Source organism: Zophobas morio, unplaced genomic scaffold, assembly GCF_036711695.1.
Source record: "Zophobas morio isolate AGI-343-1 ecotype UQ-CSIRO unplaced genomic scaffold, CSIRO_AGI_Zmor_V1 ptg000044l, whole genome shotgun sequence".
Classification (NCBI taxonomy): domain Eukaryota; kingdom Metazoa; phylum Arthropoda; class Insecta; order Coleoptera; family Tenebrionidae; genus Zophobas; species Zophobas morio.
Genome location: NW_026972149.1, coordinates 6,910,317 through 6,938,159, shown reverse-complemented (window position 1 = coordinate 6,938,159; position 27,843 = coordinate 6,910,317). Strand labels below are relative to the sequence as shown.

General features: G+C 38.1%; 7 protein-coding genes across 8 annotated transcripts in view; 4 read left to right on the top strand and 3 right to left on the bottom strand.

Moving 5' to 3' along the window:
- Positions 1-824, top strand: part of LOC135141757 (3-hydroxy-3-methylglutaryl-coenzyme A reductase-like) — a 30,378-nt gene extending 29,554 nt beyond the window's left edge. The window contains exon 13 of the mRNA XM_064073159.1: positions 13-824. Coding sequence (XP_063929229.1) covers positions 13-601 — 589 coding nt within the window. The 3' untranslated portion in view covers positions 602-824. The remainder of the gene's footprint in view (positions 1-12) is intronic.
- On the bottom strand, positions 811-1,996 carry LOC135141758 (DNA repair protein complementing XP-A cells homolog). The gene is made up of 5 exons (XM_064073160.1): positions 1,800-1,996; positions 1,638-1,743; positions 1,460-1,587; positions 1,249-1,414; positions 811-1,126 (listed from the first exon to the last, which is right to left on the bottom strand). The coding sequence occupies exons 1-5, from the start codon at positions 1,916-1,918 to the stop codon at positions 854-856; spliced, it is 792 nt and encodes a 263-aa protein (XP_063929230.1). The 5' UTR covers positions 1,919-1,996; the 3' UTR covers positions 811-853.
- Positions 1,997-2,197: 201 nt separating this feature from the next.
- On the bottom strand, positions 2,198-6,953 carry LOC135141756 (TATA element modulatory factor-like). Its single transcript, XM_064073158.1, has 23 exons — positions 6,820-6,953; positions 6,337-6,401; positions 6,243-6,287; positions 6,086-6,193; positions 5,970-6,035; positions 5,877-5,912; positions 5,771-5,818; positions 5,653-5,688; positions 5,462-5,602; positions 4,675-5,412; positions 4,533-4,619; positions 4,430-4,486; positions 4,287-4,379; positions 4,079-4,237; positions 3,813-4,031; positions 3,709-3,765; positions 3,522-3,662; positions 3,383-3,463; positions 2,905-3,272; positions 2,786-2,845; positions 2,611-2,739; positions 2,411-2,560; positions 2,198-2,361 (listed from the first exon to the last, which is right to left on the bottom strand). Exons 2-23 carry the CDS (start codon positions 6,391-6,393, stop codon positions 2,283-2,285), a joined length of 2,955 nt encoding a protein of 984 aa, XP_063929228.1. The 5' UTR covers positions 6,394-6,401; positions 6,820-6,953; the 3' UTR covers positions 2,198-2,282.
- Positions 6,954-7,331: 378 nt separating this feature from the next.
- Positions 7,332-10,647, top strand: Wsck (wsck). The gene is made up of 8 exons (XM_064072522.1): positions 7,332-7,699; positions 7,748-7,939; positions 7,990-8,135; positions 8,400-8,693; positions 8,759-8,985; positions 9,033-9,404; positions 9,457-10,153; positions 10,212-10,647. The coding sequence occupies exons 2-8, from the start codon at positions 7,776-7,778 to the stop codon at positions 10,496-10,498; spliced, it is 2,187 nt and encodes a 728-aa protein (XP_063928592.1). The 5' UTR covers positions 7,332-7,699; positions 7,748-7,775; the 3' UTR covers positions 10,499-10,647.
- A 420-nt stretch (positions 10,648-11,067) lies between these two features.
- LOC135141822 (probable DNA mismatch repair protein Msh6) lies at positions 11,068-15,774 on the top strand. Its single transcript, XM_064073297.1, has 13 exons — positions 11,068-11,350; positions 11,413-11,948; positions 12,404-12,679; positions 12,790-12,927; positions 12,978-13,185; positions 13,324-13,741; positions 13,787-14,033; positions 14,082-14,381; positions 14,431-14,522; positions 14,570-14,696; positions 14,772-14,954; positions 15,002-15,331; positions 15,391-15,774. The coding sequence occupies exons 1-13, from the start codon at positions 11,224-11,226 to the stop codon at positions 15,649-15,651; spliced, it is 3,243 nt and encodes a 1,080-aa protein (XP_063929367.1). The 5' UTR covers positions 11,068-11,223; the 3' UTR covers positions 15,652-15,774.
- LOC135141823 (QRFP-like peptide receptor) lies at positions 15,659-20,368 on the bottom strand. Of its 2 annotated transcripts, XM_064073298.1 has the most exons (8): positions 20,276-20,368; positions 19,869-20,222; positions 17,395-17,516; positions 17,070-17,193; positions 16,800-17,020; positions 16,678-16,728; positions 16,014-16,286; positions 15,659-15,963 (listed from the first exon to the last, which is right to left on the bottom strand). In XM_064073298.1, exons 2-8 carry the CDS (start codon positions 20,103-20,105, stop codon positions 15,792-15,794), a joined length of 1,200 nt encoding a protein of 399 aa, XP_063929368.1. In that variant the 5' UTR covers positions 20,106-20,222; positions 20,276-20,368; the 3' UTR covers positions 15,659-15,791. The 2 variants fall into 2 exon arrangements, with proteins under 2 accessions (XP_063929368.1, XP_063929369.1); XM_064073299.1 differs by lacking the exon at positions 16,678-16,728.
- Positions 20,369-20,414: 46 nt separating this feature from the next.
- Positions 20,415-26,774, top strand: LOC135141821 (vitellogenin-like). Its single transcript, XM_064073296.1, has 6 exons — positions 20,415-20,488; positions 20,994-21,073; positions 21,236-23,390; positions 23,443-23,915; positions 23,969-25,636; positions 25,683-26,774. Exons 1-6 carry the CDS (start codon positions 20,430-20,432, stop codon positions 26,666-26,668), a joined length of 5,421 nt encoding a protein of 1,806 aa, XP_063929366.1. The 5' UTR covers positions 20,415-20,429; the 3' UTR covers positions 26,669-26,774.
- The last annotated feature ends 1,069 nt before the right edge of the window (positions 26,775-27,843 follow it).

Sequence of the window (27,843 nt, the reverse complement as noted above, 5' to 3'; positions counted from 1 at the left end):
CGTGTTTTCTAGGATCGAAGGTAGAGGAAAGTCGGTGGTGTGCGAGGCGATTATTCCGTCGGACATCGTGAAGAAAGTATTAAAAACGAGTACCCCCGCCATCGTCGACGTCAACAATTCCAAGAACATGATCGGCTCCGCCGTCGCCGGCAGCATAGGCGGGTTTAACGCCCATGCCGCCAACATTGTGACCGCCGTCTTCATCGCGACGGGCCAAGACCCGGCGCAGAACATCGGCAGCAGCAACTGCATGACGCTGATGGAGCCGTGGGGGGACGACGGAGAAGACTTGTATATATCGTGCACTATGCCGTCTATAGAAATCGGAACGGTGGGTGGAGGCACTGTTCTTCCGGCTCAATCGTCCTGCTTGGAGATGTTGGGAGTCAAGGGGCCGAATCCGGACTGTCCGGGAGAAAACGCGAGTCGGCTGGCGCGGATTGTCTGCGGGACGGTCTTGGCAGGCGAGCTATCCCTCATGGCGGCACTCACGGCAGGCCACTTAGTCAAAAGTCACCTTAGACACAATAGATCTTCAACCACAATACCCGAAGAATTTAATCGGATGTACCTCACTCCTCCTTGTAAGGATAAATGTTAAAGTGATTGTAGCTTATTTTTGTTTGTACTTACGCTTGAGTAATTTAATTTTATATGTATATGTAAGAATGTTTTTGCCACGTCAGAATCATATCCTCAGGTTGTCAGAGCGTATTTATTGATGTGATTGTTTACATGTACTTGGCAACATAAAGGTTCTTTACGTTAGTAGGATGTTATTCAAATTGATGTAATTATTGTAAATAAAAATTTTATAATAAAAATGTTTTATTTATAAAGTATACAAGGAAATTTACATCTTTTCAAAGGTTTCTACATACGAGCAAGTTAAACAATTACGGGTGTAGTTATCTTCTTCTTCGTGATATGTTTCTGGACCAAACTCGTGCACATGCGCAGTTGCTGACGTTCTATCGTACAAACTACTTCTCATACTCATTTTTAATTCTTTCAACTGCTTATTGTATTTTTTGGTTTTCGCCAACACCTTTTTCTCTTCTCGCAGCTCACGCTGTTCTTCTATTTTCTCTTCGCTACCCCACACCTCTAAGGCCCGTTTCACCACCTGTCAAACAATTTACACTTACATAAAGTGAACTTATCAGTTAGAGGTCTTAAATTAAGCTAATCAGAGAAATCAGTGATTTGAAAAAAATTAATCCAATGTAAATGTTTTTATCTCTTCACCTGCAGTTCTAAAAACAGTTTCATTTCGCCCCAGCGTACATTGTGTGGATTCTTCCGCGTGATGTACTTAAGAGGTGGTTCACGCTTATCCAGATCAAAATCTCTCAGTAAATATCTATTTAGCGCTTCCGTTTTGGTAATAAGTTTATGTTCCTCGTCAGTATCCCTATAATATGATTGTAGAGTCACTCAACATTAGACTTCAACTTACTTGCAGGAATCACAACACTTGTAACCAAAATTATCAAACAACCATGATGAAGCAATTGACTTTTCACATTTTACACAACTTGGTCTATCATCTTCCACAACGGGTGGCTCGGTGGTGGTAATCGCGTCCTAAAACAAACAATAAAGTAGACGTTTTTAAATAGTAACACTTGTATTACAGGTAATTCTTCCTTTGGGTCTTCTTCAAGCAAAAAACCTCCGCCCGTGTCCTTGTACTTTGTTGTTCCTATTTTAATCGTTGTTTTATCGATGGAAATAGCAGTACTTATGAAAAAATAACATATAAGTATTTAGTAATTACATACTAATAAAAAACTAACCTCTTTGCGTAAGGATGTGACACAAGTTTGCTTTGCCTTATAGCTAGTGCCTTTTGACGGTTGCGTTCTATTCGAGCTTGTACGGATTTTGGTAACTCGGCGGTGTGTTCTTCTGACATTTTGTGTGTTTATTTAGTTTAATGCCGCAACAGATAATAAAAACAATGATCGAACGTTGTGATTGGATAATTGACACCAACGCCCTCTAGTAGAATCTGTGAGAATTTATAGTTGTGCGCACCTTAACAATGGCGAATGACACACTTAACCATGAGCGTCTCCAAATGTCGTGATTGAGGGTGATATATGTCGCAATAATGGACAGCTTGATGGAATGGAGGCTGTACTGATGAGACCCAACAAGATCCTTTTTTGTAAAATTTAATAAAACAAGTTACTTGTAAGAAAATGATGTATTATATTAAACGTGAAAAAATACAGAACGCCAAAATAAAACATAAATAATACAAAAGTTTAAATACACTAATGATGCTTGGAATTTTTCTTCTGCACATTTTTATTTATACACTCAGCCTTGACTTTTGCAACTTCCTTGTTCGCCCTTAAAAAAACAGTTAAATTTGAAATGATTTAAACCTGCGTTAACTTACGCCTCGATTGTTTGTAACGCCGAATTCTTAAACATCTCGAACGTTTTATGAAAATCCTCTTTCTCAGACCTCAGTTTGTCTATGGTGTCTTCATACACAATTTCGTTTGCTTTCATCGCTAGTACTATGCGTTTGGCTTCCTCGTATTTACTGTCAAATAAAACGACAATACAGACGGAAAAACACCAACGCAAACTTACCCAATAATCTCACGAAGTGCACTCTTAGTAGATTCGTGTTTTTCTTTTTCGCGGGCATAGTTTTCCTGGGTCTGGTGTAACTTTGAAAACGCCTCGGTGAGTATATCGTTAGTTCCGTTCAAACATTGCCTAAAACGCAAAATTATTTTTTTGTAGAAACTTAATACAAACATACTGTAGTTCTTTAACTGTCGCCTCATTCTTGTCAAGTTTTTCCTCAGCATCTCTACGTTTCCTATTAAAAGAGAGAGAGAGATAGATACATACAACCACACAGATTAATGCGCGACTTACTCTAAATTTAAATCAGATTCTTTCTTCGTCACTGCAAGCTCATTTTCAATCATCTTTATCTTTTCTAAAAATTCAACTTGTTCTTTATTTCTTTCGTCTAAAGTTTCACGCAGTTTTTCTATTTCTTCTTCTAGGGATGCTTTTTCTTTATCCCAGCTGCCCCCTTCTGGAAGTGTATTTGTAATCTGTGTCTTGCGTGTCACCGGTGGAAACTTTATTTTTTGTGGCAACAATCGCATAATATCACCTTCTTTTTGTTTAAGTTCCAGAGTTAATTTCGCTATGTCTTGTTGCAAATGATTAATTTCTAGTTTCAATGTGAGGTATCTCTCATACTGTGGCTTTTTTCTTTCCGAGACTGATGGAGACTACAGTATAATTTATTAAAACATTTGCTAAATATTATTTAAGACAAAACATATGTGTATTAAGGACTCGGGCGGTTGATGGAATTAGCAACAAAGAACTGTGTTATTACCTCTGTTAAAGCGTTTTTATATTCTTCGTCTAGATAGTTCAAATGTTGCTTAACCGGCGATGGAGTCTTTCCAAAGTTCATCTAAAAATTAGCAACCAAGATTAGTTTTTGTTAATAAAGTGGATATGTTTGTGCTTACCGAGCTTATTGTAATTCCCGAACTCCTCCTAGGTCCTTTTGGAGCCGTGAAAGTGTTGTGTACATTTAAATTTCCACTGTTTGGTTGTGACGCTGCGTCATTATTACCACTGGTATCGACATCAACTTCCGGCATTATTTTCTAAAAGAACAAAAATTTCGAAAAGGAAAAGTTTCATGTTACGTACCTCCGGCTGTGTGATATCCGACACATCTTCAATTACTAGCGCAGGACACTCAGTACTCTAAAACATTAAATGAGATATATTTTAAAAAATACGTAGATACCCACTTCTTTTGGGGTCGATTCAAAAATATTTGACACGGATTTATTTTGGGGATTTAGTTGAGCCGCACTATTCACTTCTTTTTCTGTTCTTATATTGTCATTTTCGGTGGTTTCCATGACTACAGAATTTTCAAAGTCCGTCACAGTCTTAGTTACATGTGGATTTTCTGGTGAGATGTCCATTGGTTCGTCGTTATTAAGAGAATCGCCAATGAGAGAAGCCTAAAATTTCACGTGGACAATATGGCCGACATGAACTATAATTTTACCTCTTCACAACTTAGGAAACTTTCCTCTGCCGTGGTGTTAATTTTTAAATTATCAAAAGCTGCAGCTAACTCTAGGCGGCAAGGACTATAAGGCTCTAGGTCTGCTAGTTTGGAACGCATCAAATTTATTATCGATTTGCGACATTTGACGGGTTGTTCCTAAGGGATAAGCGTTCTTTTTAAAGAAAATATTACAAAATAATAATACTTGTATTGCGACATCTCCCTGTTTATCAGACGAATCAACTGTTTCAATCGTGGCTGACTGGACACTGGGGGACGAAACCACTGATTCCTGGTGCTATAAAAGTGGAATTTAGAAAAATAAAACATTCTCATTTATTTACAAACATTTTCGAAAGTGGAGCAAGACAAAGCGTCACAGAATTGAATTTCTCGGCACGAGTCCTAAAAACGTTAATAAATGAAAGAATAAATCAGTATATCACAGTACCTCCAAATCTGAGCGGGTTGTGATATTGTCAGTCTCGCCAACTAGGAAAGTATTTTCAGCTTTTATATTATCGTTAGGTTGAGTTTGCTGAAAATGTGAATGTACGTGGTTACCAATCAAAAATATTTAAGAATATTCCAACCTGATTTGATTGGGTTATGCCATGTTTTAAAGGCGACGATTCGTCGTGAGCTTCTGAATTTGAAGAACTTAACAGCCTTGTTTCATCACAACTTACAACAGATTCGTCAGAGTTTTCATTTATGTCATCTACTTGGTCAAGTGGTGTCTCAGTTTCAACTTTTACTGTTTCACACAAACTTTTCTCCTTTGAGAAGGTTTCATTGAGAGCTTCAGTTTTTGTAGTTTCACTCGAGTCACAAGTAAATGAGACTTGCGTTGTTTTATCTAGATCTTTTTTCGGGAATGTTTCATTGAGTGCTTTTACTGTCGTTTCTTCACTATTTATAGTCTCAGTCAGATCAATAAGTTCAATCGTGTCTTCTACCGGTAATGTTTCGTCGAGTTCTTCAAAAACGGAGTCCTCTTCTGAGGTTTCACACAAATCATAAACCGCAAGAGATGGACTACCTAGCGCTACACGGTCTTCCTTTTCAAAATCTATATTTCCAGTCAGTTTAACAATTTCTTCAATATTGTCTTTCGCGAATACTGGACTGAGTTTTTCATCTCTAGTTCCATTCAGATCAAGAAGCACATCAGCTTTAACCACACGTTGTTGAGAGAATGTTTCATTGTGTGCTTCAGCACGCAACGAAACATTCTCTAAACTTTCTGTGTCTGAAGAAACAAAGTCCGTTTTGTCAACATTTGTAGTTTCACTCAGATCGACAACCACAGTGGTGTTAATTTTGTGTTCCTTAAAGAAAATGTGAGTTTTAAATATACGTAATGTTGTTAAATGACACCTCTAATGATGTAACTTCTTGGATTTTTTGAGATTTACATATTAAATGTTCCAATTTAGGGAATGTTTCATTAAGTGTCTCAACAATGTTGTCTGTTGTTTCATTATGAAGGCTCAGAATACTACTATCAATAATTGGTGCCTTAAAGTTTACAATTACACAGTTTAGAAATTTTGGAAATGTCGACCTACCTCAGTTATGGTAATTGTTTGATCACACAGATTTTCCTAAATAAAACAAAAATGGTAATGTATATATATCTTTTTAGAAGGTGATAAATTGGATTTTAATCAAGTGTTAGAACCTTACCTTTCCGGTCATGGGGGCACTATTTCTAATCTCGGGTGCACACAAATCCTTTATTTTGAAAAAGAAAAGAAAGAAATATGTATTTTTTTAATATTATCAATCTTACCATTGTTTTGTTTAAGATCACAGTATTGTTACCAACCTTTAATAACATAAGTCATAATAATAATAATAATAATAATAAATATTTTCTAATTACCTCTTCAAGCGTATTGCGTTTCACAGGTTCAGACGGAGTATTTATCTTGTTATTCACATGATCCAGCTATATACACAAACATAATTTTCTGATTTATTAACTATTCTACAACTCACCACATCTCCCAGTATGTTAACAATATCGCTGTATCCAGACACTGCTTCAGAACTTGAAAAAGAGCGACTATGAGTTGAGTTTAAGGAAGTACGGATGGAACGTTCGTCCTAACAAAACAACAAATTAGCTTAATTAACTCAAACAATATATACGCACTTTTAAAAAAGTTGAGTCTTTACTTGGCGTTTTTTCTTTGGTAAACTGTGAAACAAAGTGAAAGCTAGTTTTTAAAACATAGTAAGAAACTTACTGTAGAATCCCCTATAGGGACATCTTCAAGAACTTCAGCCTCCTTGTCGGATGACATATTGGACTCTACGTTGAAAATGCAAAAAACAGCAATTAAACGTATGATTGTGTGGGACACAGATCTGTCACGTGACACTTAACGTCAAATTCGAATGCAGTGACGTCACGCACGTCAAAGGATTACTCGATCATAAAATTCTCAATCGTACTATTTATGTTCAAAGAGGCCCCAAATGAAAATTTCGCTCTAAGAACAAGCGTACGTAAAAAATTCCAACAAAACATCTAATTTTTTTTTAAGAAACTTTTATAACAGTAAAATTGAAATAAACATGCAAACTTATATTCGGAGAACCAACAAATGCTTCACTAACTTGTATTGTACTAGAAATGTTATTTATTTTAGTGTCTTTCACAAGATATAAAAAACAAGTGTGACAATTAAAGGTTAACTTTTTATCGTTTCGGCTATTTATTGATGTACCTGCTATTAACGACGACGAAGGCAGCTAACAGTACGCAATAAAACCCACAACAAACAATAGAATTAGTTATAACATAAAATCCAACACTTTTTTTACACACACTACTTTGACAGTTTAAAACAGACAAAACTAACGTGTATTTGGTTTGAATTAATCGAATGTACCCGAAAGGTCGCGATTGTTGCCGATGTTCAAAACAAAGAAGATGAATTTTTTTAAAAAAGTTGTAACTAAATTTAGACGTGTAGCTTTTTATGTACATGAATTGAGAGACACTATTAAATATGATAATAATAATAATAAAGTATGCACAATTAGGTGCCCGTACTCAAATGTCAGTCATGTCAAATAATTAAAGCCATTTTTTAACGCCAGAATTAATTCCTGCAACTTGCTAATGCCGTGAAAATTTAAAGACGATTAATGAAAAGGCACTGAAAAGGATTTCATTTTGGGATAATAAAAAATCGTACGTCGTTTCGTTACGTTAGGTTGGCAACGCCCACCGCTTTGTTTTGACACATTGATTTGACAGGTCGTAATTCGGAAGCATTTCGGTTTTACAGTTTAACAAATACAAATCACGTCTAAACAGAAAGTTGATTGGTAATGTAAATAAAAGCGCAAAAATAGCACAGCAATAATGCTGCCAGAAAGTGGTTCGATGTAAAAGCCAAAATTTATGTGAAAATCTTCAGTGAATCATTTCTATATAAACCACATTAGTCATTTGGGGTGTGTTCATTTGCATTTATTGTTGTTAACCTCAATCATAGGTATGTCGTATTTCATCGACCAAACATATCAGAGATCACCACTGCATATCGGGTAGCAAATTTGACATGTAATATGCTGATTGAAGACATTTTCTACAAACAGGTAAACAAAATATTTGCTTTAGGTGTTTGTGTTAGCGTTGTGTTTTAGTGTTTTATTGACCCAGAAAGCGAGCATAATGATAAGAACTGGATTGTTTCTAATGCTTTTAAGTGCAGGGTTGGGTATGAATGAGAGATTTAAGGGTTGTTATAGAAATAGCCATTCGACACAGACATACCGGCTACCTCAACATGCCACAGTTGATCAGTGCATTAGTGAATGCTACTCAAAATACTACAAGTAGCGTTTTTAATTATTTTAAAAATATAACTCAAAAAAAATTTTTTTAGATATGCGTTATTGGATGACAGGGGTTTGTGTTCTTGTGATAACTATCTAGGAGTGGAAATAAACAGTACATTACTCTGCAATGAGTTCTGCTCATACTGTGAATTAAAACCAAACCTAACAGATGTGTATGTCACAGGAAACTTAGGTTAGTTTTTTTTAATACAATTTGACATGGCGTCTGAATTTTGTTAATAATTTTAACAAATTTTAAAATAAATGTGTGTTACTCTCGTCCGTGCTATTTCCCCGTTGTGTTAGAGTAGAAATGCTGTGAGAATAACGTCACAATCTGTCACCTGACCATATAGTGCCCCCCCCCCCCCCCACAAATTCTTAAGTGGACCCGTCCGCATGTTTTACGTCTACTGAGTCGTTTTATTGCTGTTTTCTCAAAGTGTGTTATTTTCAGTTCCTGGACCGCCTGAGGATGTCCATCTTAGGAACATCACAGATAAAAGTGTGCACATATCATGGAAACAACCCAAATCTTTCACCGAAATTAGCGGTTACTTAATAAAAGCAGTCGTTAATCACACTTACGCGAATTATATTGCTAACAGTCCAGAATGGACATACACTAACGACACTTTTCGTACTCAGATCATTCTTTTGCCTGCAACTAAATATAATGTTACTTTACGTGCAGTGTCCCCTGATGGTCCTGGAGCTCAATTTTTTCAGATAATTGAGACAAAAGTCGGTGGTGAGTATTAAAATTTTTGTTTAATTCGAAAATTTAGCCCCGAATTTTCTAAATTGGTGTTTTAGAGCCGGAAAATCACCCCGAGTCTCCCAAAGTAATAAAAAAAGAAGGTACCACCGTAGAAGTGAAACTAATGGAAACTCCAAACAGCAACGGACCAATTACGTCGTATTTAGTTGTCGTTATGAACGAAGACAGTCAACAAATTTTTCAAGAAGAACTGTTGAAGTCGTACGACGAAGCCAAAAGAGAAGGTATAGATTACTACATAGCAGCAAAACTAAACCCGGAGGTACTGGTAAACATTTGTGGGGTCCGTGAATAATGCGCGTGTTGTAGAACATCCGGAAAAATTTTAGAGTCGGGGACGGTAGATATTACAACGGATTTTACAATGCGCCTTTGGAATCAAATGTGTCTTATAAAATTATAGCAGGGATTGTTAGTACGCTAAATGGAGAAACCAAAAGAGCCTTTAGTAGTGTCGAGAATCACGTTAGAGAGGTACATGACGAGTACGGCAATCAAGTAGAAGTCAGCGGCGACTCGCCAGCTGTTATCATAGGGCTATCAATTGCCATTGGTTTGCTCAGTTTTATGCTCATCGCGGGAATAATCGGGTTCATACTTTTAAAAAGTCGGGTTACAAATAGACGTCATCGGTTATCGGAAAATCAGGAGTTGACCCTCCAAGGACCGATGATAGAAGTGGCAAGTATATTACCACGACTACTAATTTTTTACTAAAATTTAGCACCATTAGGAAAACAATGGGTATATACCAGAGGAAGAACACACAAAAGCGAATCATTACAGAAACTTAAAACAAAGGCTGAGAACAATACCTTACAACCAGTTAAAAATAGAACCGACGAATTTATTAGGAGTAGGAAGATTCGGAAGAGTTAACAGTGGCTCAATCTATGAAAACGATACTTTAGTACCAGTGGCAGCTTACAGCGTCCCGGATAAAAAATTATCCCCGGAAGACAAAAAAAACATGCTTCGTGATTTAGATTTGTTGGTTAAAACAGGAAAACACGAAAACGTTATTGCCTTAATTGGAACTTGTGAGACTACTCAGATGGTTGTGGTTGTTTTAGAATATGTATCTATGAATCTCAAAGACTTACTATTAGGGAGCAGGGACTCGCTACCTGGTAAATTTAGCAATATGTCAGAATCTCAAGCTTTAGGTATTGGCACAAACATAGCAAAAGGCATGGCTCATCTCGAATCAAATAAGATCGTCCATAAGCAGCTGTGCGCGCGCAACGTTCTAATAGCCAATGGCTTCGTTCCAAAAATAAGCGGCTATGGACTGGCTCAGTATTACAGTCATAACAATTTACCTGATTATACTCGTTGGACGGCACTGGAGGTATTCAAAGGGCAACCGCACAATTCAAAAAGTGACGTTTGGTCGTTTGCTTGTCTTTTATGGGAGATCTGTGTTTTAGGTGCGTCATTACTGTGTTGTATTTTATAATTACTGTTTTTTGTTTGTTTTTGTTTTAGGGGGGACCCCCTATGGCAACTTTTCCAATAACGAAATCCCCGACCGAATTCTAAAAGGGTTGCGCTTACCTCAAATGCAATATCTCAGTGATGAGCTTTACCAAATAATGCTCGATTGTTGGCAGATTGATATGGACGAAAGACCCACTTTCAGCGTGTTGTTTGAATCTCTTCAAAAAGTTCAAGAAAATTCACTTCTTCCATGTTTAAGTTTTAACTTGTTCCCAAATTTCCAGTATGAACAATTTTATCCCGACATGGAAATTGCTGTGAGACCTGTACTTTAATTTGCTTTCCGTACTTTTTATTTTTTTATTGTTTTATTTTTTTATGATTTGTGAACATGTGCATTCCATTTTATTATGTATTTTATAATTGAGGACGTGTGTTGTATGTTTTTAAGGTATTTTTATATGTTAATAAATTTTTTTACACACTATTTTCGTTTTTGCCTGGGTGTTACATGTATTTTAATGTAAAAGGAGACAATCTAACTCTTCTGTATATATTATGGATTTCCGTCACTTCAAATTAAATCTCTAGCATCAATAAATTCTATTTATTTGAAATTACCCAAAGCCTTTTTGTTCATAGTTACAGTGGATGCTATTTTTTTTCAAAGTTATTAAAGAGTGCGTGGTCGTTGTTTAGGAACTTTCATTTTGTTACGTTGTTTAAAGTCACAAAAGAGAAATTAAACACTGGCTTAAAATAAAGTATTTGGAAGTGTGTACACGATTAAGCACTTTTTTACGCTTTAATTTTCTAAAATTCTGTCGCTAGTAAAATCGAGAACCTCAATTTCTATTGTCGCTATTGCTATTGGTAGCACTGTTTGTCAAAATGGAGGGGGCTACTCTCTGTCAAACACTGAAATGCGGTCCGAAAAGGCGCGATTTTGTGTTTATGGTGGATTTCGTTGAGCTATTTTGTGAGTTGTCCACGTTTCAAAGCAAAACAAAGTCCGTCTTCCCGTTCTCTATTACAATTTTGTGTTGTCACTGTGCTTACAATGTCCAAACGCCTCAGTTCCGGCCAAAGTAATACCCTGTTAAATTATTTCCAGTCGCCGAAAGTTAAACGCGAAAAAGAAATCAAGAAGGAAAATGGGACAGAGCAAGTCGACGAGCTTGTCAATGGTGTGTTCCTTCCAACTAAAACCTCAAAATGTCTTGTCTAACTTAACTTGTCAATGTTAAAGGTAAAAACGATCAGTCACCGGTTCAAGCCAAAAAGAAACGAAAAATCGCGGTTATCGACAGCGATTCCGAGGAAGAGAATTCAGCTGTGAAAGCCACCCCGAAAAAGAAGAAAAATTTGAAACGACAGGCTAGTGATTCCGATGGTGATGATAAAACAAAACTGCAGAAATTTGCGTTCGAGAAAAGCAGTGGGGAGTCGTCGGCGGCGAGCGAAAGTAGCAAGGAAATTAAGCCCCCTGTGACTTCTACAAGCGATATTAACCTGAACTGGTTACACAATCGTTTGGAGTTCCTACAGCCTGATAAAATCCGCGATATTAAAAAAAGAAAAGCTGATGATCCAGATTATGATTCGCGGACTTTACATATTCCTGGCAGTTTTCTGGATAAGCAAACTCCAGCCATGAGACAGTGGTGGATTCTGAAGAGCACACACATGGACTCTGTGCTTTTTTTTAAAGTTGGCAAGTTTTATGAATTGTATCATATGGATGCTGTTGTAGGAGTCAACCATTTAGGTTTTTCATACATGAAGGTATGTCTTCTTATTTTTATTTTTACTTCCCGAGCGTAAGCGATTTCTGTCTGTTTGTCTGTGCGTCGATCCGTCTGTCTGCCGTCCCGGATTTTTATTAGACAGATAATTTCCGAAAGTATTGGGCCGATTTTTGTCAAATTTTGTATTTGTATTAGGGATAGCATGTAGATTAAATTTGCGGGCGTTCCAATCAATTACGACTTGCATCCAGGCAGTAACCCGCCAAAGAGCTGCCGCCTGCGTTTTGTTTGAAGTATCATTTCCCATTATGATTTTGCTTTTTTTATCGTTCAATAAATACCGAACACATTTGAAATTACTGCAGTCATATTTTTTCGTTTTGCTTATACAGAGTGCGGAAATATGTTTCATTGTACTAGCGAGAGAAGTTCTGTCGAAACAACTTTAATTTTTAATTTTTATATATAACTATTATTATTTGTTGTTCTTAGGGCGAATTCGCCCATTCAGGCTTCCCAGAAAGTGCGTACCATAAAATGGCCAATGCTTTAATTGAGAAAGGATTTAAGGTAGCCAGAACAGAGCAAACTGAAACCCCTGAAATGATGGCTGAACGTTGTAAGAAGCAAGGAAAGACCACAAAATTTGATAAAGTTGTGAATCGGGAAATTTGTCAAATTACCACAAAAGCTACTTGTGTTTATGGAGCGCAACTACCGGAAGCTATGCACGCTCAATCCTGTTACATGTACGCAATTTCCGAAAAGGTGTGTATGTTTGGTTGCATAGTTACAATATATTAATGTGCGCAGGCTGTTCATGCGAGTTTCACGTGAACGTCGACGAAAATTTAAATTATACTTTGTCTCGGTTGTAGGACTTACCAGATCAAAAGAGTCGATTCGGGATTTGTTTCCTAGACACGTCAATCGGTGTTTTTCACATGGCGGAGTTCGAGGATGACAAACACTGTTCAAAACTTTTGACTTGTTTTTCAGAATATCCTCCAGGATTAGTGAGTAAAATATATTTTTTTAAGTGTTAAGTAGACGTTTTGAATTGTAGATCTTAACCGAACGCAAGAAATTGAGTAATAAGTTAAAAGTAGTTTTGAATACACATTACAGAGACGTGAGAAAGGAAACCTTGGCGTCTGAAACACAATTTTATAGCGCAGCTGCTACAATAGAAAGACTCATCAATGGGAATTATTTTCGCGATAAAGACAACCAAGTGAATCTACCCCCATTTATCAAGGACATTACAGAAGGATGTACGTAGATCGAGTTCGAAACGTTTTGACTAAGTATTGTAGAATTATATACTAAAATCAGTGAATAGTGTTCTATAGCCAGTAGTTACATAGTGGGGCTTCTGGTTCACATTCGTCACTTTTTTTTTCTGTGTACAGATAACGCTAAACCCGACTACGAACTCACCATACGGGCTTTAGGAGCTTGCGTCTGGTACTTGATAGATTCCAAACTTGACATTCAAGTAGTGTCCATGGGCAAATTCAAATTTTACTTACCTCTGAACATCGAAAATAAGGAATCCATTGAACGAAGTTCCATGATTCTGGACGCCATAACAATCGTCAATTTAAATTTGTTGGGTGACGATGGATCTTTACAAAAAGTAATAGACCATTGTCAAACGCCCTTTGGTAAAAGGGCGCTTCAACAATGTATATGTCGTCCGTTATGTAACGTAGACCAGATCAAAGAACGCCAGGAAGCAGTGCGCGAGTTGTACCAAAATTCGAGCGTTTTGGAAGAAGCAAGAGAAATCCTCAAAAAATTGCCAGATTTGGAGCGGCAATTAGCAAAGTAAGTAATTGTGTAGTGGGGCTTCTAGCTCACTGTTTATTTTAGAATTCACACGTACGGAAATAGCGTTTTTGCGCAAAACCACCCAGACAGCAGGGCTGTCTTTTACGAGGCCAACACCTACTCAAAAAGACGCATTGCCGATTTACTAAAAACGTTACAAGGGTTTGAATTGGCCCAAAACTTAAACTCGGTCTTCAAAGAGTGCGAATCCCCGTTGCTTAAACGATTAACCCAGTTTAGTCCCGACGGCATGTATGTCGATCTGAGCGAACATTTACTCTTTTTCAAGGTAAAGTTGCATTATTATCGTGTACTTACTACAATAGGGTTTGTGTAGAACGCGTTCGACCAAGAAGAAGCGCAAAAAGAGGGCAAAATTATCCCGAAAATTGGCGTCGACGAGAATTACGACGCCGCCGAGGAGGGTATTAAAAACGTGAAAAACGACCTAGACGAGTATTTAGCGGAACTGCAAAAATTTTTCGGTTGCAAGGTTTCCTATTTCGGTTCGGATAAAAAACGATTTCAGATTGATATTCCCGAAAGTCACACTAAAAAGGTTACGAGTGAATACCAGCTCGAAGGAACGAAGAAAGGGGCGAAGCCGTCAAAAAGGTACTCGACGAATAGGAGCAGGGTATGTCAGTCAGGTCAGGCAGGTTCGGGGTATATTTTTCGATTTGTAGCAACTTCTGGCCGACATGATGAAAGCGGAAAGCGAGAGGGCTAAAATTATCCAGGATTTGAATCGACGGATTTTTGAAAAATTTAGTGAAAGGTTTGTGTGTAGTAAGTCGTAGTTAAGTCACTGATGGGTTGTTGCAGGCATGCGCAGTGGGAACAAGCTATAGAATGTATTAGTTTGTTGGATGTGGTGTGTTCTTTGGCACAATATGCGCGCTGTTTCTCGCAAGATATCTGCATACCGGTGATTGAACCGATTGGAGGAGCGGTAAGTAGGTCAACAATCGTTTAAGAACTTAGACGATTAAGTTACTTAAAAAAATCGTGTTTTAACATCAAATAGAACAAAATCACTATCGAAAATGGCCGCCACCCTTGCGTCGCAAACGTGGAAAGTTTCGTCCCTAATGACACCAAACTCGGAATCGAAGAGCACGCGAATATTTTACTCCTCACTGGACCCAATATGGGTGGCAAATCCACCCTAATGCGTCAAGTTGCCATAATATGTATAATGTCCCACATGGTAAGGTTAATTTTTTTGTGGACACAAAAATACCGCGGCTATTTTAGGGCGGCTACGTTCCGGCTGCTTCCTGCAGACTTTCTTTGATCGATAGGATTTTCACACGCCTGGGTGCCCACGACGACATAGTGCAAGGGCAGTCGACATTTTTACTCGAATTATCTGAAGCGGCCACCATTTTACACCACGCGACGCCATTTTCTTTAGTTTTGTTGGATGAATTGGGTAGAGGAACGTCCACGCATGATGGAAATGCCATCGCTACCGCGTACTTGGAAAAGTTGACCAGTATTAATTGTCGAACTTTATTCTCGACCCATTACCATAGTTTAGTTGACCATTTCGAGCTGAGAAGTGACGTGCAGTTGGGGCATATGGTAAGTATCGTGAGAAATGTGGCTAACCGTGCGCAATGAACTACTTTTCTTCTTTTTAGGCCTGTATGGTGGAAAACGACGACGACCCGACCGAGGAATCGGTAACGTTCTTGTACAAGATGGTGAAAGGACGTTGCCCTAAATCGTATGGATTTAACGTGGCTAGGTTGGCAGGACTGAAACACTGCATTGTTTCTCGAGGTCGTGACATTTCGAAGGAACTGGAAAAGGAAACTAAAAACCGTAAACACTTCCGGGACTTATTTAGCTCGTTTAATATGGACACAATTAGGGCTGTTTTGTTGTCAATGAAGTCTTAAACCTGTCTTTGTCGTTAGAAAGTTTATTTTTGTTCCTTTTTTACAAATAACAAAAAGTATTGTGTTTCTGGATACATACACAAAATAAATGTTTGAATAATACAAGTAAATACTGTTTCAAAAGATACGACTTGTTATGTTTATTTATACGACGTAGTTCGAGTTTGGGATCCCGTTCTTGACACGTACCTGAGGCTGTAGTTGCTCCCTCTATGCGCGCGCAGCTCAGACGAGCAGCATGAAAATAACACCAGTTTGAAACTCTCCCGAAAACTTTTGGACATAAAACCGTATATAACTGGATTGATGCAGCTAAAACCAATGAAAAGTTCAAATTTAATCACGCGCCAAGTTCAACTTACCTATTGAAATACGCCAATAAATGAAACGTCGTGGACATATACTTTAAGAAGCCGCAGCGAATACTGGGGAGGATTTCGTACGCCGTTAAGATGTTGTCCGTCAAAAGCGGTGCCCAGCATATTGCGAACAGTACAACAACTGCCACCAGCATTGACACAACTTGTTTGACCATGTGGCTGTCGTCGTGAGTCGGCGGGGGTCTTTTATCGTCTGTCAACATGAAGCTTTCCAGGCATCGGTCGTCGTGGTTATTGCTACGATTTCTTGATAAGCTAAAGATCAAGTCAGAATAAGTGGCTAAAACTATTTAATAGGTAGGTATTGCAGCGACTGGAAACTTTAATATAGCTAATTCTGTGGAAAGCTTGTCAGTTTTTCTGTAAAAATGTCAAAACTAGTATCAGTGCATGTACGAGAATGTTGACAAATGTGTTGCGCTATAGCTAATAAGTGGTGCCACAAGGTTGCTGGTAACCAACATACACAAATTGTTACTGTAATGTAAATAGTGCGGCAAAAGTCAAGCCAATTTATAGTTTTGTGTTTGCTAGCTACCACTGTACTCTTACTCATAAATGACTTAAGTTACTTGTTGTAGCAACATCTATAGAATAAGTTTTCTTGTGAGAATTCCGGCACTTGCACCGTTGAAACTTGACTTACTGTCTTAAAAAAGGATGTCCATATCTAAGGCTCAGAAGCGCAACCTTACTCCTTTTGTTAATTATTAGGTTCTGGGACGTGTAGTAAAAATACAAATTCGATATTTTACACATCAAGCTTACACGTGTTTGCTGGTCATAACGGATCGTCTTTCCATCACTTTCCATACCTCCCAACATATAGTAGTATAGGAGAATGTCATAATAATGAAGGGAATTATTAGTATAATAACGAATAAGTAAATTTCGTGTGAACGCCAAATGGTTGTAGCATCCCAGTCGCGAACACAGTAGAAATATTCTGTGGAATCGGTTGGATCGTTATTTCTAACTCGCATGTGAGCCTACGATTGTGAGACTTCAAGAAAATTAAATCTGTTACTTGAGTGTTACCTGAGCAATCCACGTCGGGACTGCTAAAATGAGGGACTTTATCCATATTACTGCGATTATTTTTTTGGCTTGGTTGATGGTACAAATGTATTTGGCTTTCATTGGGTGCACGATGGCATAGTAACTAAAAACATACATTATAACATAATAGTTAGTCCAGTGCCAACTTGAGGACAAATATTCTCCATATGTATGATTTATAAATAAAACTGTAATAAAAGTAACACAAAGTTACTTATCTGATGAAAAAATATTGTTTGTAAAATGTTATTATTATTAACTTTGTGACCTTTATGTACGTAAGTAAAGAAATTAAAAAACTTACCGTTCAATACTAATCGCTGTTAGGGTCATCACAGAGCAAATTGCTGACACATTTTGCATATAATGTATGACTTTGCATACCACAAATCCCATTACCCAAGTATAGGAGAACAATTTTGCTAGCTGTAAAAATAATCAAATCGGTTATAATAATATAAATAAACATAAGTTCTACCATTGTTGTCAAATTCCATACTTTTCGGACACATTGTACACTTACTATAAACAAATACTTTTAAGGAGATAAAACGAAAGAAAAACGTACGACTGAGTGTAATTGAAATCGTATTTAAAGACTGAAGTGAAAATATTTTTGTCGTAACCTTAGGCCAATCGTACTTATCTAAGGTGAATGACTTTTCTCGGGGGCAAGTGAATTAGTTGATTTATATAAAGAAGTAACTAAGATTCAATCAAGTAAACACTAAATCAATATTATCTAAACAACCGTGAAGTTAACCGAGTATTTTTAGAAAGCTTTCAGGATACTTATGTTAAGTGGATGTCAGATATTTTTTGTAATATGCATTTTTGCAAATGCCTTACATATTAGGCGAAATAAGTCTGGCTTTTCTAAGACAAGTGTAAGTAATTTTCAAAAACTATTAAGGTTTTTAGAACTTTTAGGATTTTAGAAAAGAAGCGTAAATACCATACTAGATAAATTTAGTTTTTAGATAAGTCGATCTCGTATGAATGTAAACACATCAGGAAAATGCTGCAAATGATAACAACGCCCATAATATTTAATTACGACGATGTATGAAATATCTGCACCAGAATCGAAAACCATAGTAACGAATTAAGTTGGGTATTTTTAGGTTTCTCTGCAGCGAGGGATTTGGTCAGCAAAACGAACAATATTAGTGAAATTTATTACAGAAATAAATATTTTTTCTTTGAGATAAAACAATATTGACAATCAATCTACGACTCTAGTGTATGCAGCGCATGATAAACAAAATTATTGCTGCAATTTGTTGCACTTCTAATAATATATCTGTCAATTACGTTGATTGATTAGTGATAAACGAATGAAATATTGGTGTTTTTATCGAAAAAATGTGCCGTCAAACAGTAAGGACAAAATTATTAAACTGTGACTAATGATATAACGCCAGCCACAAAATTTGGTTATTTATCCCTTCCAAATAGTTGATGACGTCATCGCAAAATTTATTAAACAGATGTTATCATTCATTTAGTCACGTGTTTTTAATTTTAAAAGTTGAGGTATCACCTTAAGCGAGTAGTCCAGATTATAGGTCATGTTTTGGAAGTTCCCATCAATTTCGTGATAAACATTTGCAACCTAGGTCAAAACACTCCGAGTTAGCGGAGGTAGTAGATGGGATATGAGATTTATTTAAGTGTGGGAAATTGTACCAATAGATGAATCATTATTTGATGTTTTAGACTGGTCTGAACTTTTGAACGAAAACTTATAACTTGTAACAAACTGAAAACGCATTATAAAGAAATATTTTGACGTTATATCTGTGTCGTGTACGATCTTAAGAAACCTTAGGTTTTTATATACAATAATCCGATGGATCAGTTGAGATGAATCATCCTGTATAAGGAAGCGAATGTGTATATCCCCACATATGGCATATAAGTTTGAAAAATCAATAGCTGTCATGTCATGGGCATCAGTAAATACGATAAAATTTATCAACATTTGAGTATTACGTAATGTTAACAAACCAGTTGTATGAAGAAATGATAATTATTTACATCTGGTAGAAAATGCTAGAAATGCCGTCATTATAATTGTTGCGGATCTAATTTCAACACTAAAATAAACAAAAAAGATTTATTCACGAACTTCGTCTTTTTTTAATTTTATTTTTTCAACGTGATCGCTCGTAATTTTTAATAAATGTGAAGCGTGTCTACCGTTCAAAAATCGGTAAACGTAATTACAACAAATAAATGCTAGCCCTACTTAAATAAACCGCGTTAGTATGGTGTTTTTATTTTGCAAATAAAAAAATAAACCACAATTCGGAGTGATCCGGGCGAGTTTGTGTAAATTGTTCTGTTTAAATTTCGTGCTGAGATGTTTTCAAAATGCGATTTTTTTCATTTCACCGTTTATCGTTTGGAATATGCGAGCTTTTATTTTGTTTACAGAGTTAATTTGACATGCATTAGAGACGAGCACATGCTTTAATATTTATCTGCCATAAGTGCACATAATAAGCTCTTCAGATAAAAAGTTATCGATAGCTGTATCGTTGCATGGTAACAAAATTTTCGTCTAAATTACTGATTTATAAGCTAAATAATATTTAATTGTTTTTTTAATTTTATCACTTTGTGTACACTTTGTGCACAATATTATCGTCAACATGCAATTAATTAGAAATTTTATCTCTCATTCATGTTTAGTTGCGACTTATTTCATATATATACACAGTCAGCGCAAAACACGTAGTTTCTCTAAATTCAAAATTTTAAGACACTTCTTACCTTGACAGGTATACAGATGACTATGAGAAGCAAATCGGCTGAAGCCAAACTGGACAAGAAAACGTTCGTCACACTTTGCATTCCACGGTATTGAAAAGTGGTGAAAATAATTAAGCAATTTCCCACTAGCCCTATTACAAATGTCACACTATAAACAAGAACTGTCGGTATCAATTCGTTCCAATCAAATATCGTATTGTTTGTGTCTGTTACGTTCTCATTTATATCGTAACACATCGTTATTATTACACAGAACGAAACAAACTTAATTAAAATTTCATCCGACTACTGGTGAACTGTTTAATTAAGAACCGTCGCCTTTCTTAAGCTTTTCCAATTAAACGACGCTGACTTCTAAAATTTGAAAACATGCAAAAAAAGCTTTTTAATGCATTAACGGTACTTACAGCTTTGAAAAGTGAATCAAAATTCCGTTTTCTCTAATCTTGTATTTTTGATTTTGTTGATTTGTGTTTACTCAGAGTTGGCCACTGCACTTTTTTGCATGTGTGAGAGGAGCGAAAATCTTAAGGTACACTGTGGAAATGCGTCGCGACGCTAATGTATATATATGACAGACGCGGAACCTCAAAATACCGACACTTCGTAAAATTATGGAGGTGCGATGTGTCAGTATAAAAAATTACCAGTTAATGCTATTATAATATAGATAATGTCGGAACACACAGAAATGAATATTATTAGATAAGGACGTATAGAGTATTTTATTAATTAATAGTACAACGGAATTACTGACGAAGGACACCACATCTAAATAAAAATAAACAAATCTTAAACTATTTTTACTATTTCTCGCTTGTGTATTTTCTAGTTAATAAAAATACTATTACACCGTCAAGAAGGAAGAGTTCGCTCATTGGCATCCATCAGTATTAAATTTAGAAATTCAATTTAGATATGAGCAATAAAATCAAGTGGATTTTTACGTCACAAATATGTTAAACTTAAACCACTAATGAAAAAATATATTGTTTTTTATTTTCATTTTTTTTAAGGAAATGAGTTCAATAAGATTATCGTTAGTTGTGCTGATGCACATTTCAACTTTTCCCATGTTTGACCTACCAAAGTGCTGAATTGCTAATAATTTTCTTATATAAACAGAGATAGAACAAAGGATGCCACACTTCTTTGGTTCAGTGTCGCTTCCAAGATGAGGTCACAAACACTGCTATGTCTATTAGGTAAGACATTTTTTTTAATATTATCATCACCTAATGTAGAAAACAAATCGTCGATGTTTACTTATGATTAACACACTAGCAGGTGTGTCAAACAACATTTGTCATTAATATCGTCCTACGAGCGAAATTTTATTTCATTTTACGACGAATTTTTTATCTCAGTGGCTTTCGCATCCGTTTACGGACACCCCGGATGGAAACGAGACCAACACTACGTCTACCAGGTTCGCGGTCGTTCCCTGGCTAGCTTAAACCAAATCAGTAATGACTACACCGGGGTTGTTTTTAAAGCACAACTGAATGTTCAACCAAGCGGCTATGAAAAAATCGCCGCTCATTTAACTAACGCTCAGTATGCCCAAGTCGACACCAAACTGAGCGAAGGACTGGAAACAGACATCCCCGACTCAGAGCTAACCTTCCAGAAGCTACCCTTGTCGGAAAAACCGTTCCATATTTTTTATAGAAACAGCGCCATCAGGAACATTATTGTCAGCAACTCCATCAAAAACTGGGAAGCTAACATGATCAAAAGTATTGTGAGTCAGTTCCAGCTTGACACCAGAGCTACAAACGTGATCAGGAGTTCTATTAACATGTTGAGTCAAGATTATTCCAACTCTGCTGTCTACAAGACTATGGAGGAAACGGTTACGGGAACGTGCGAGACCTTGTACGAAATTCATCCATACCCTCAGCATGTTCTTCCGTCGAAACCTTATGTGGCACCGCACAAACGGCTCAACGAAGCAGTTATAGAAATCGTTAAGGACAAAAATTTCACACACTGTGACCAAACATTTTCTTATCATGCCGGTTTCGAAGGGATCAGTGGATACCAGCCAGGAAACGAAGTCGGGGAATTTTTATCGAGGTCGTCCGTCACTCAGGCTGTGATTACCGGTACTTTACAAAAGTATACCATTCAGAGTTCGGTCACCGTTGAAGAAATCGCCCTAAATCCGTCCCTTGGTGACAATGTCAAGGGTATTGTGCACACTAAATTGAACGTAACGTTGGACTCAATGGGTCAACTACGCTCCGAAGGTCACTTTACAGTGGACAACCCGATCGAAGTAGGTGTAGTTTATGCTTATAATAACCCCTACAGCAGCGACAACAGTCCTCGTCCTGTTAGAGAGTACGAACACGAAAGGGCTCCTGATAGCGCCGAATCAGAAGGGTCTCCGTACATGACCTCCCCAAGACCAGAAGGAATTTGGGATCCCGAAGATAGACAGAAACAAGATTATCAGGAAAAACCGAAACTCGATGAGGCTCCTCCATCTCCTTTGTTGCCCTATACCGTAGGGTACGATGGTCAGTCTATCAAAAAAACTCAGAACATTGTGGACCTCGTGCAGAGGCTTGTCCAAGAAATCGGCCAGGAATTCCCTCACCCTAAGGAGGTTCTCCAACAACACACTCCTGGTAAATTCGTTGCTTTGACCAGTCTACTACGAACTATGAATAGCCAGGAAATGCAGCAGGCATCAACTCAGATTTTACAAGGTTCTGGAACTTCTCCCGCAAAAGCTGCTTTTAGTGATGCCGTTGCACAGTCTGGAACAGGTCCGGCCATTATGACCATCAAAACCATGATCCTGCAAAACAAAGTATCGGACCTTCAAGCCGCCCAAATGATTGCTACCACCACCAGTAATGCACGTCAGCCTACCGAAGACTACGTCAAATACGTATTCGAAATGGTTCAAAACAAAAATATAATGTCGAGGCCATATTTGAACGAGTCTCTTCTGTTATCCTTCACTACTCTCGCTCGCCAGGTTTACGTCAACAAGGACGAATCTCAAGGGAAATATCCGGTGTATAGCTATGGTTCGTTCCGCACCAGCCGAGGAAAAGCCTACATTAAGAACAGAGTTATTCCTTACTTCAGTAGAAAGATGAACGAGGCTATTCGTGATGGCGATTCCCCGAATGTCCCGGTTTACATCCGTGCTCTTGGTAATATGGGACAACAAGAAATTCTAGAAGTTTTTGCCCCCTATTTGGAAGGACAAAGAAAAGCGTCCCATTTCCAACGCGTTTTGATGGTGGCTGCCTTGGACCAACTTGTTAAAAGTAAACCGCGAGTAGCTCGCTCCGTTTTGTATAAGATCTACCAGAACCCTGCTGAAGTTGAGCAAGTTCGGGTTGCCGCAGTATTCCAACTGATGCATACTAAGCCCTCCGTTGCAATGCTAGAAAACATGGCTTCGCATACTAACCGGGACCCTAACCACTACGTCAACGCGGCTGTCCAATCTGCCATTCTGTCTGCTTGTGACCTCGAAGCCCCGGAACACAAAGAAATGTATTGTATGCACTAGTTTGTCTATATTTTTACTAATGACGTAAATTTTTAGACGCGCTGCTGCCGAAGCGGCCAAACCGCTTTTAGTCCCCAAGCAATATGGAACTCAGTATTCTCAAATATACTTGAGCAGCTACGCTGTTAAAGAAGCACAGTTGACATATCAACAAGGTCTTCAGACTTTTGTTGGCGAAGATTACGCTATACCTATGGGCGTTAAGTACACCTTGCAACAAAAACTTGGTGGAGTTACCTCGAATATTCTGAACGCTCAGGCTATAGTTTCCAGTGTCGAGGATCTTGTTAATGTTTTCCAACAACAGACAAAAGAATATCAATACCAAAAACAGGAGAAACAAGGGCAACATGCTGTGAACATTCCCGGGTCAAGCGAATACGTGGCAAAGGCCTTAGGTTTGCAGTACGAACAAAGGGAACAACTAGAAGGAAATTTGTACCTGCAAATGGGGACCTTACAATCCATTTTCTCTTTCGATAATCACACTGTAGAAAATTTACCACGAAGTAAGTATAGTTTTATTAATTCTTGTCAATCGTGTTTACCGTTTGGGTTTTAGTTGTACAAATACTGGAACAAGAATTGAAACGCGGTAAACGATACCAGCAACGCAAAATGTTAAACATGAGAGAGGCTTCTCTTGCTTTCCCTACAGCCTTGGGCTTGCCTTTCATCTACACGTACGATAAACCTATGCTAATCAAAGTGGAATACGAAGTGAAGGTTACCGCCCAACCCCCGATTTCCACAGGACAAAATCTGCAGCAACCTGACACCGTTAAAGCCGAATTTGACATTAATGCTGTTGTTTCTGGAGCAATACAGACCCAACTAGGCATTTTCACACCTTTTAACCATAAACGTTACAGCGCAGGCTACAACAAACATTATCAAGTGGTTACCCCACTTACTGGAAAAATAGATTTAAATATTCAGAGACAACAGTTGAAGGTTGAGCTACAAAATCCCGGAAGCGAAGAGGATGTCCGTTTGGCATACTTTGACACTTTGCCCTACACGTCCAAACATAGCATTGACGACCACAAACCCAATATGAAGATTATTCGATCACCGCATCCGTACAAATTTAACACAGTCGTAGGAGACAAATCCACAGGAGTTGCCGTATATATTCACGCTACCAGTGATAAAATCATTGACCCAACCCTTCTTTACGAGAGGGTGAAACAACAAGGTTTAGTTGCTCCCATGTTGAAACCTTATGGTGACGGTATTCAGTATGGTTACCTTGAAATAGGAATAAGTGGGGAGAAGTCTACAACGGAACAAATTGTTTTACATATGGGTTATCAAATGGATTATCAGCAAAACAGTCCTGCTCAGAATGACCCTGAGCCTGCCCAACAAGTCAACGCAATTCCAGCGTTTGCTGATGATGACGTGAAACGACAAAAGGAGTTTATTGATAGAGTTGGCCGGTATATTAACTCTCCCCAGGTATTTGTAGCAGACGCAGCTGTAGAATTTGTAGGAGACTCCAAAACCAAGTATTCTCTTACCGCAGGACTTGCTAAAAGTAACGTCGATCCTCGTAGTCGCTTCATAGCGTATGTGCGACAATATAATAGACGTGAACCCGAACCCCAAACTGTAGCTTACGTACGAGCTGATGCCACTATTCCTAACACTAACGGTCTCAACATGGACTATGCTATGAACATGGATACGACTTCTAAAGTTCTTGTGCAAGCATTGCTTCAGCAACACCATCACGAAGTTTCGAGAGTTCATGCTCACATCAAGTTTTCGAAGAGTCAGGAACGTCTTCGGTACTTAAAAGAACAAGATGAGTACATTGAGTGTCAAAAACAGATGAAGCAAGGTGACACTCAGCTGCCCACTTGTGCAAAGATGACCGCCAGAGCGAATCTTTTGGACAAGTACTCTGTCAAGATGACTTACCTAGACATCGACCCAATGATTGCTAACGCCACGTATAAAGCATATAGTGTACTCCGTCATTATTTGTATCCTAGGGTCCAAGAAGACGTGATTGACCCTTACCCTACTGACCACCTAACTATCAATGGCCAATTTAGTCCAAGTTTAGAAACCGTTAACGGATCACTTGAAAGTGGATATGGTAAAGCGCAAGCCAAGGATGTCCCTGTGAGCCAGATGGCCCGAGAATTTTTGGTTCCACATCCCGTGTTCCACAGTAGAACCCGTTTATACGCACAGAGCCTTAAAATCGACACTTATAGACGTAAGTCCTTGTTTTGAATAATTTTTAGTATAACTCGTCTTTTCAGCAATCTGCGTTGTCGATAAAACCCACACATCTACTTTTGATAACAAGACTTACCCGGTGCGTTTATCACACGACTACACCGTAATTCTCCAATACGTACCTCGCAGACCATCACCCAATCCACAAAACCCCGACCAAAGCGTTCTTGAACAACTCGACGAAGCAACCGAATCTTACATCGTGTCCGCACGTGCAGCTGATGAAAGATCGCTAGAAAAAGAAATCCAGATGGCTTTGCAAATGCCAAGTACCAAAGGCAAAGTTGTCAAAATCGCACTGAAACCGAGTCTCAGAGGAGGACCTAAAGTTTACGTCAACGACCAAGAAGTTAGATATGACAAACGAAGCTCTTCCGACTTCTACGGCGGTCACATCCAAATTTATGCTTTACCTAACGAGGAGGTCAAGGTGGAAGTCTACCAAGCCTTCTATGTCATCTTCAACGGCAAAACTCTTAAACTTACAGCTGTCAATAGTAAATTTAGGGATTCTGCTCGTGGTTTGTGCGGTACTTTCACCGGAGAGCCGGAGACTGATTTCTTGGCTCCGGACAACTGTATCCTTCAAGACCCTCAAGACTTTGTTCAGAGTTACACGACGGGATCTAAGTCTAAACCAAGGGCTGAGTGCTACCAGAAGAAGATTGTTCATGCCAGGTACATTTCGAGTAAAGATGCAGGACGCTCGAGTAGAGACTACAGCAAAGGTGACGAGCAAAGTAGTGACTGTACAGGGTTCATTAGCAAGTATCAGATGAGTGGCAGTGATATTTGTTTCACAATTCGACCATTACCATACTGTAAGCCAGAATGCCAACCACAAGGCACGACTGTCACTAAAGTTGATGTGCATTGCATGAAACCGGACAATAGTAATGCGATCTGGAGAACAAAACTGGATAAGGGTATCGGTCACGATTTTACTTCGATGGAAACAACAAAACAACTGGAAATGGAACAACCACTCGAGTGCGTGCGGAGAACTTAAGGTGGTGACGAAGTCCACGAACAAGATTTGTGTTACTGTTATGTTTTTTATACGAGCATTCATAAAATGTAAAAAAAAGAAACGAAATAAAGATTGTTTATCTCTATATTTTTTCTTTGGTTTTCAAATTGGTACAAAAGTTGGTGACAAACGTTGCTGAAATATGCGTTCTTGATGACCAAACCAAACCTTGGGAGCAACTGTTCTTGGGGGTTGGGGAAACCAAACCATCCAGAAGGAACCATTTTTGGGGTTTGTAGTCAGTGGATAACGTGGTTTTGGGACCTGTTTAGTCTGTGGTTTACAATAGTAGAGCATGAGAACAACTCCAGGTATTAATCATGTAGTACTAAAAAAATTACGATAAATACATGAGCAGCTTTTACAAAGAGGTGAAGAAACGGAAGAAGTTTCAATTCAAACCTGTCCTAGAAGACTGAACATCACATGCGTGGAACCCTATGAAGGTTTTTTTTGTGTAGAAGCTCGACGTACCATGAGTACCCTTGTAACTTTAAAACCGACAATTCATGGGAGTGGGATCTACTCTGGCGTAATACTAGATACCAGTATAGATTCCCCGTAACTAGAAAAAATTGGACATTTATTAAGGATTTTTGCCCAGTTTGCTCTTCTTTAAGCTTCACGACAGCTTCAGGGACCTCTTAAACGTGGATCTCCTGTTTGTCGTGTTAGGAGGAGTAGATTCGACTTTGTATCGATTCGGGTAAGCCAAAAATCCAATTTTGATTTAACTGGTTTTCTACAACATAAATTGGTTTTGGGCAAAGAAAAAACAAATACCACCTCGAAGCATGAGCTAATCTGTAATACATTAAACTGGTTTTTCACCTGTTATTGTCGTTTTCTTACTTGTACTAAATTTTCTGAGTACCGCGGAATGGTTTCACTTTCACATTTGCCCCAATTTCTAGCACTCCTCCAGTATTTCTTTCTTAAGTTACAATGTCTGTTCTTCATTCTCTCAGTTCTTTTCATCTTCTCGTTTGTATTCCTTTTCACTTCTTTCAACATTTTCTGTAGTAGTTAAGTGCCTCCTACGTCATTTTTGCGGGAAAATTTGAATTCTTGCTTAGGTGTTGTGTATAGAAGGGCTTTTAGGCCACTTTTTGGCGGGAAATTTAAATTCTTGCCTCTAAAAAGTGACCTAGAAG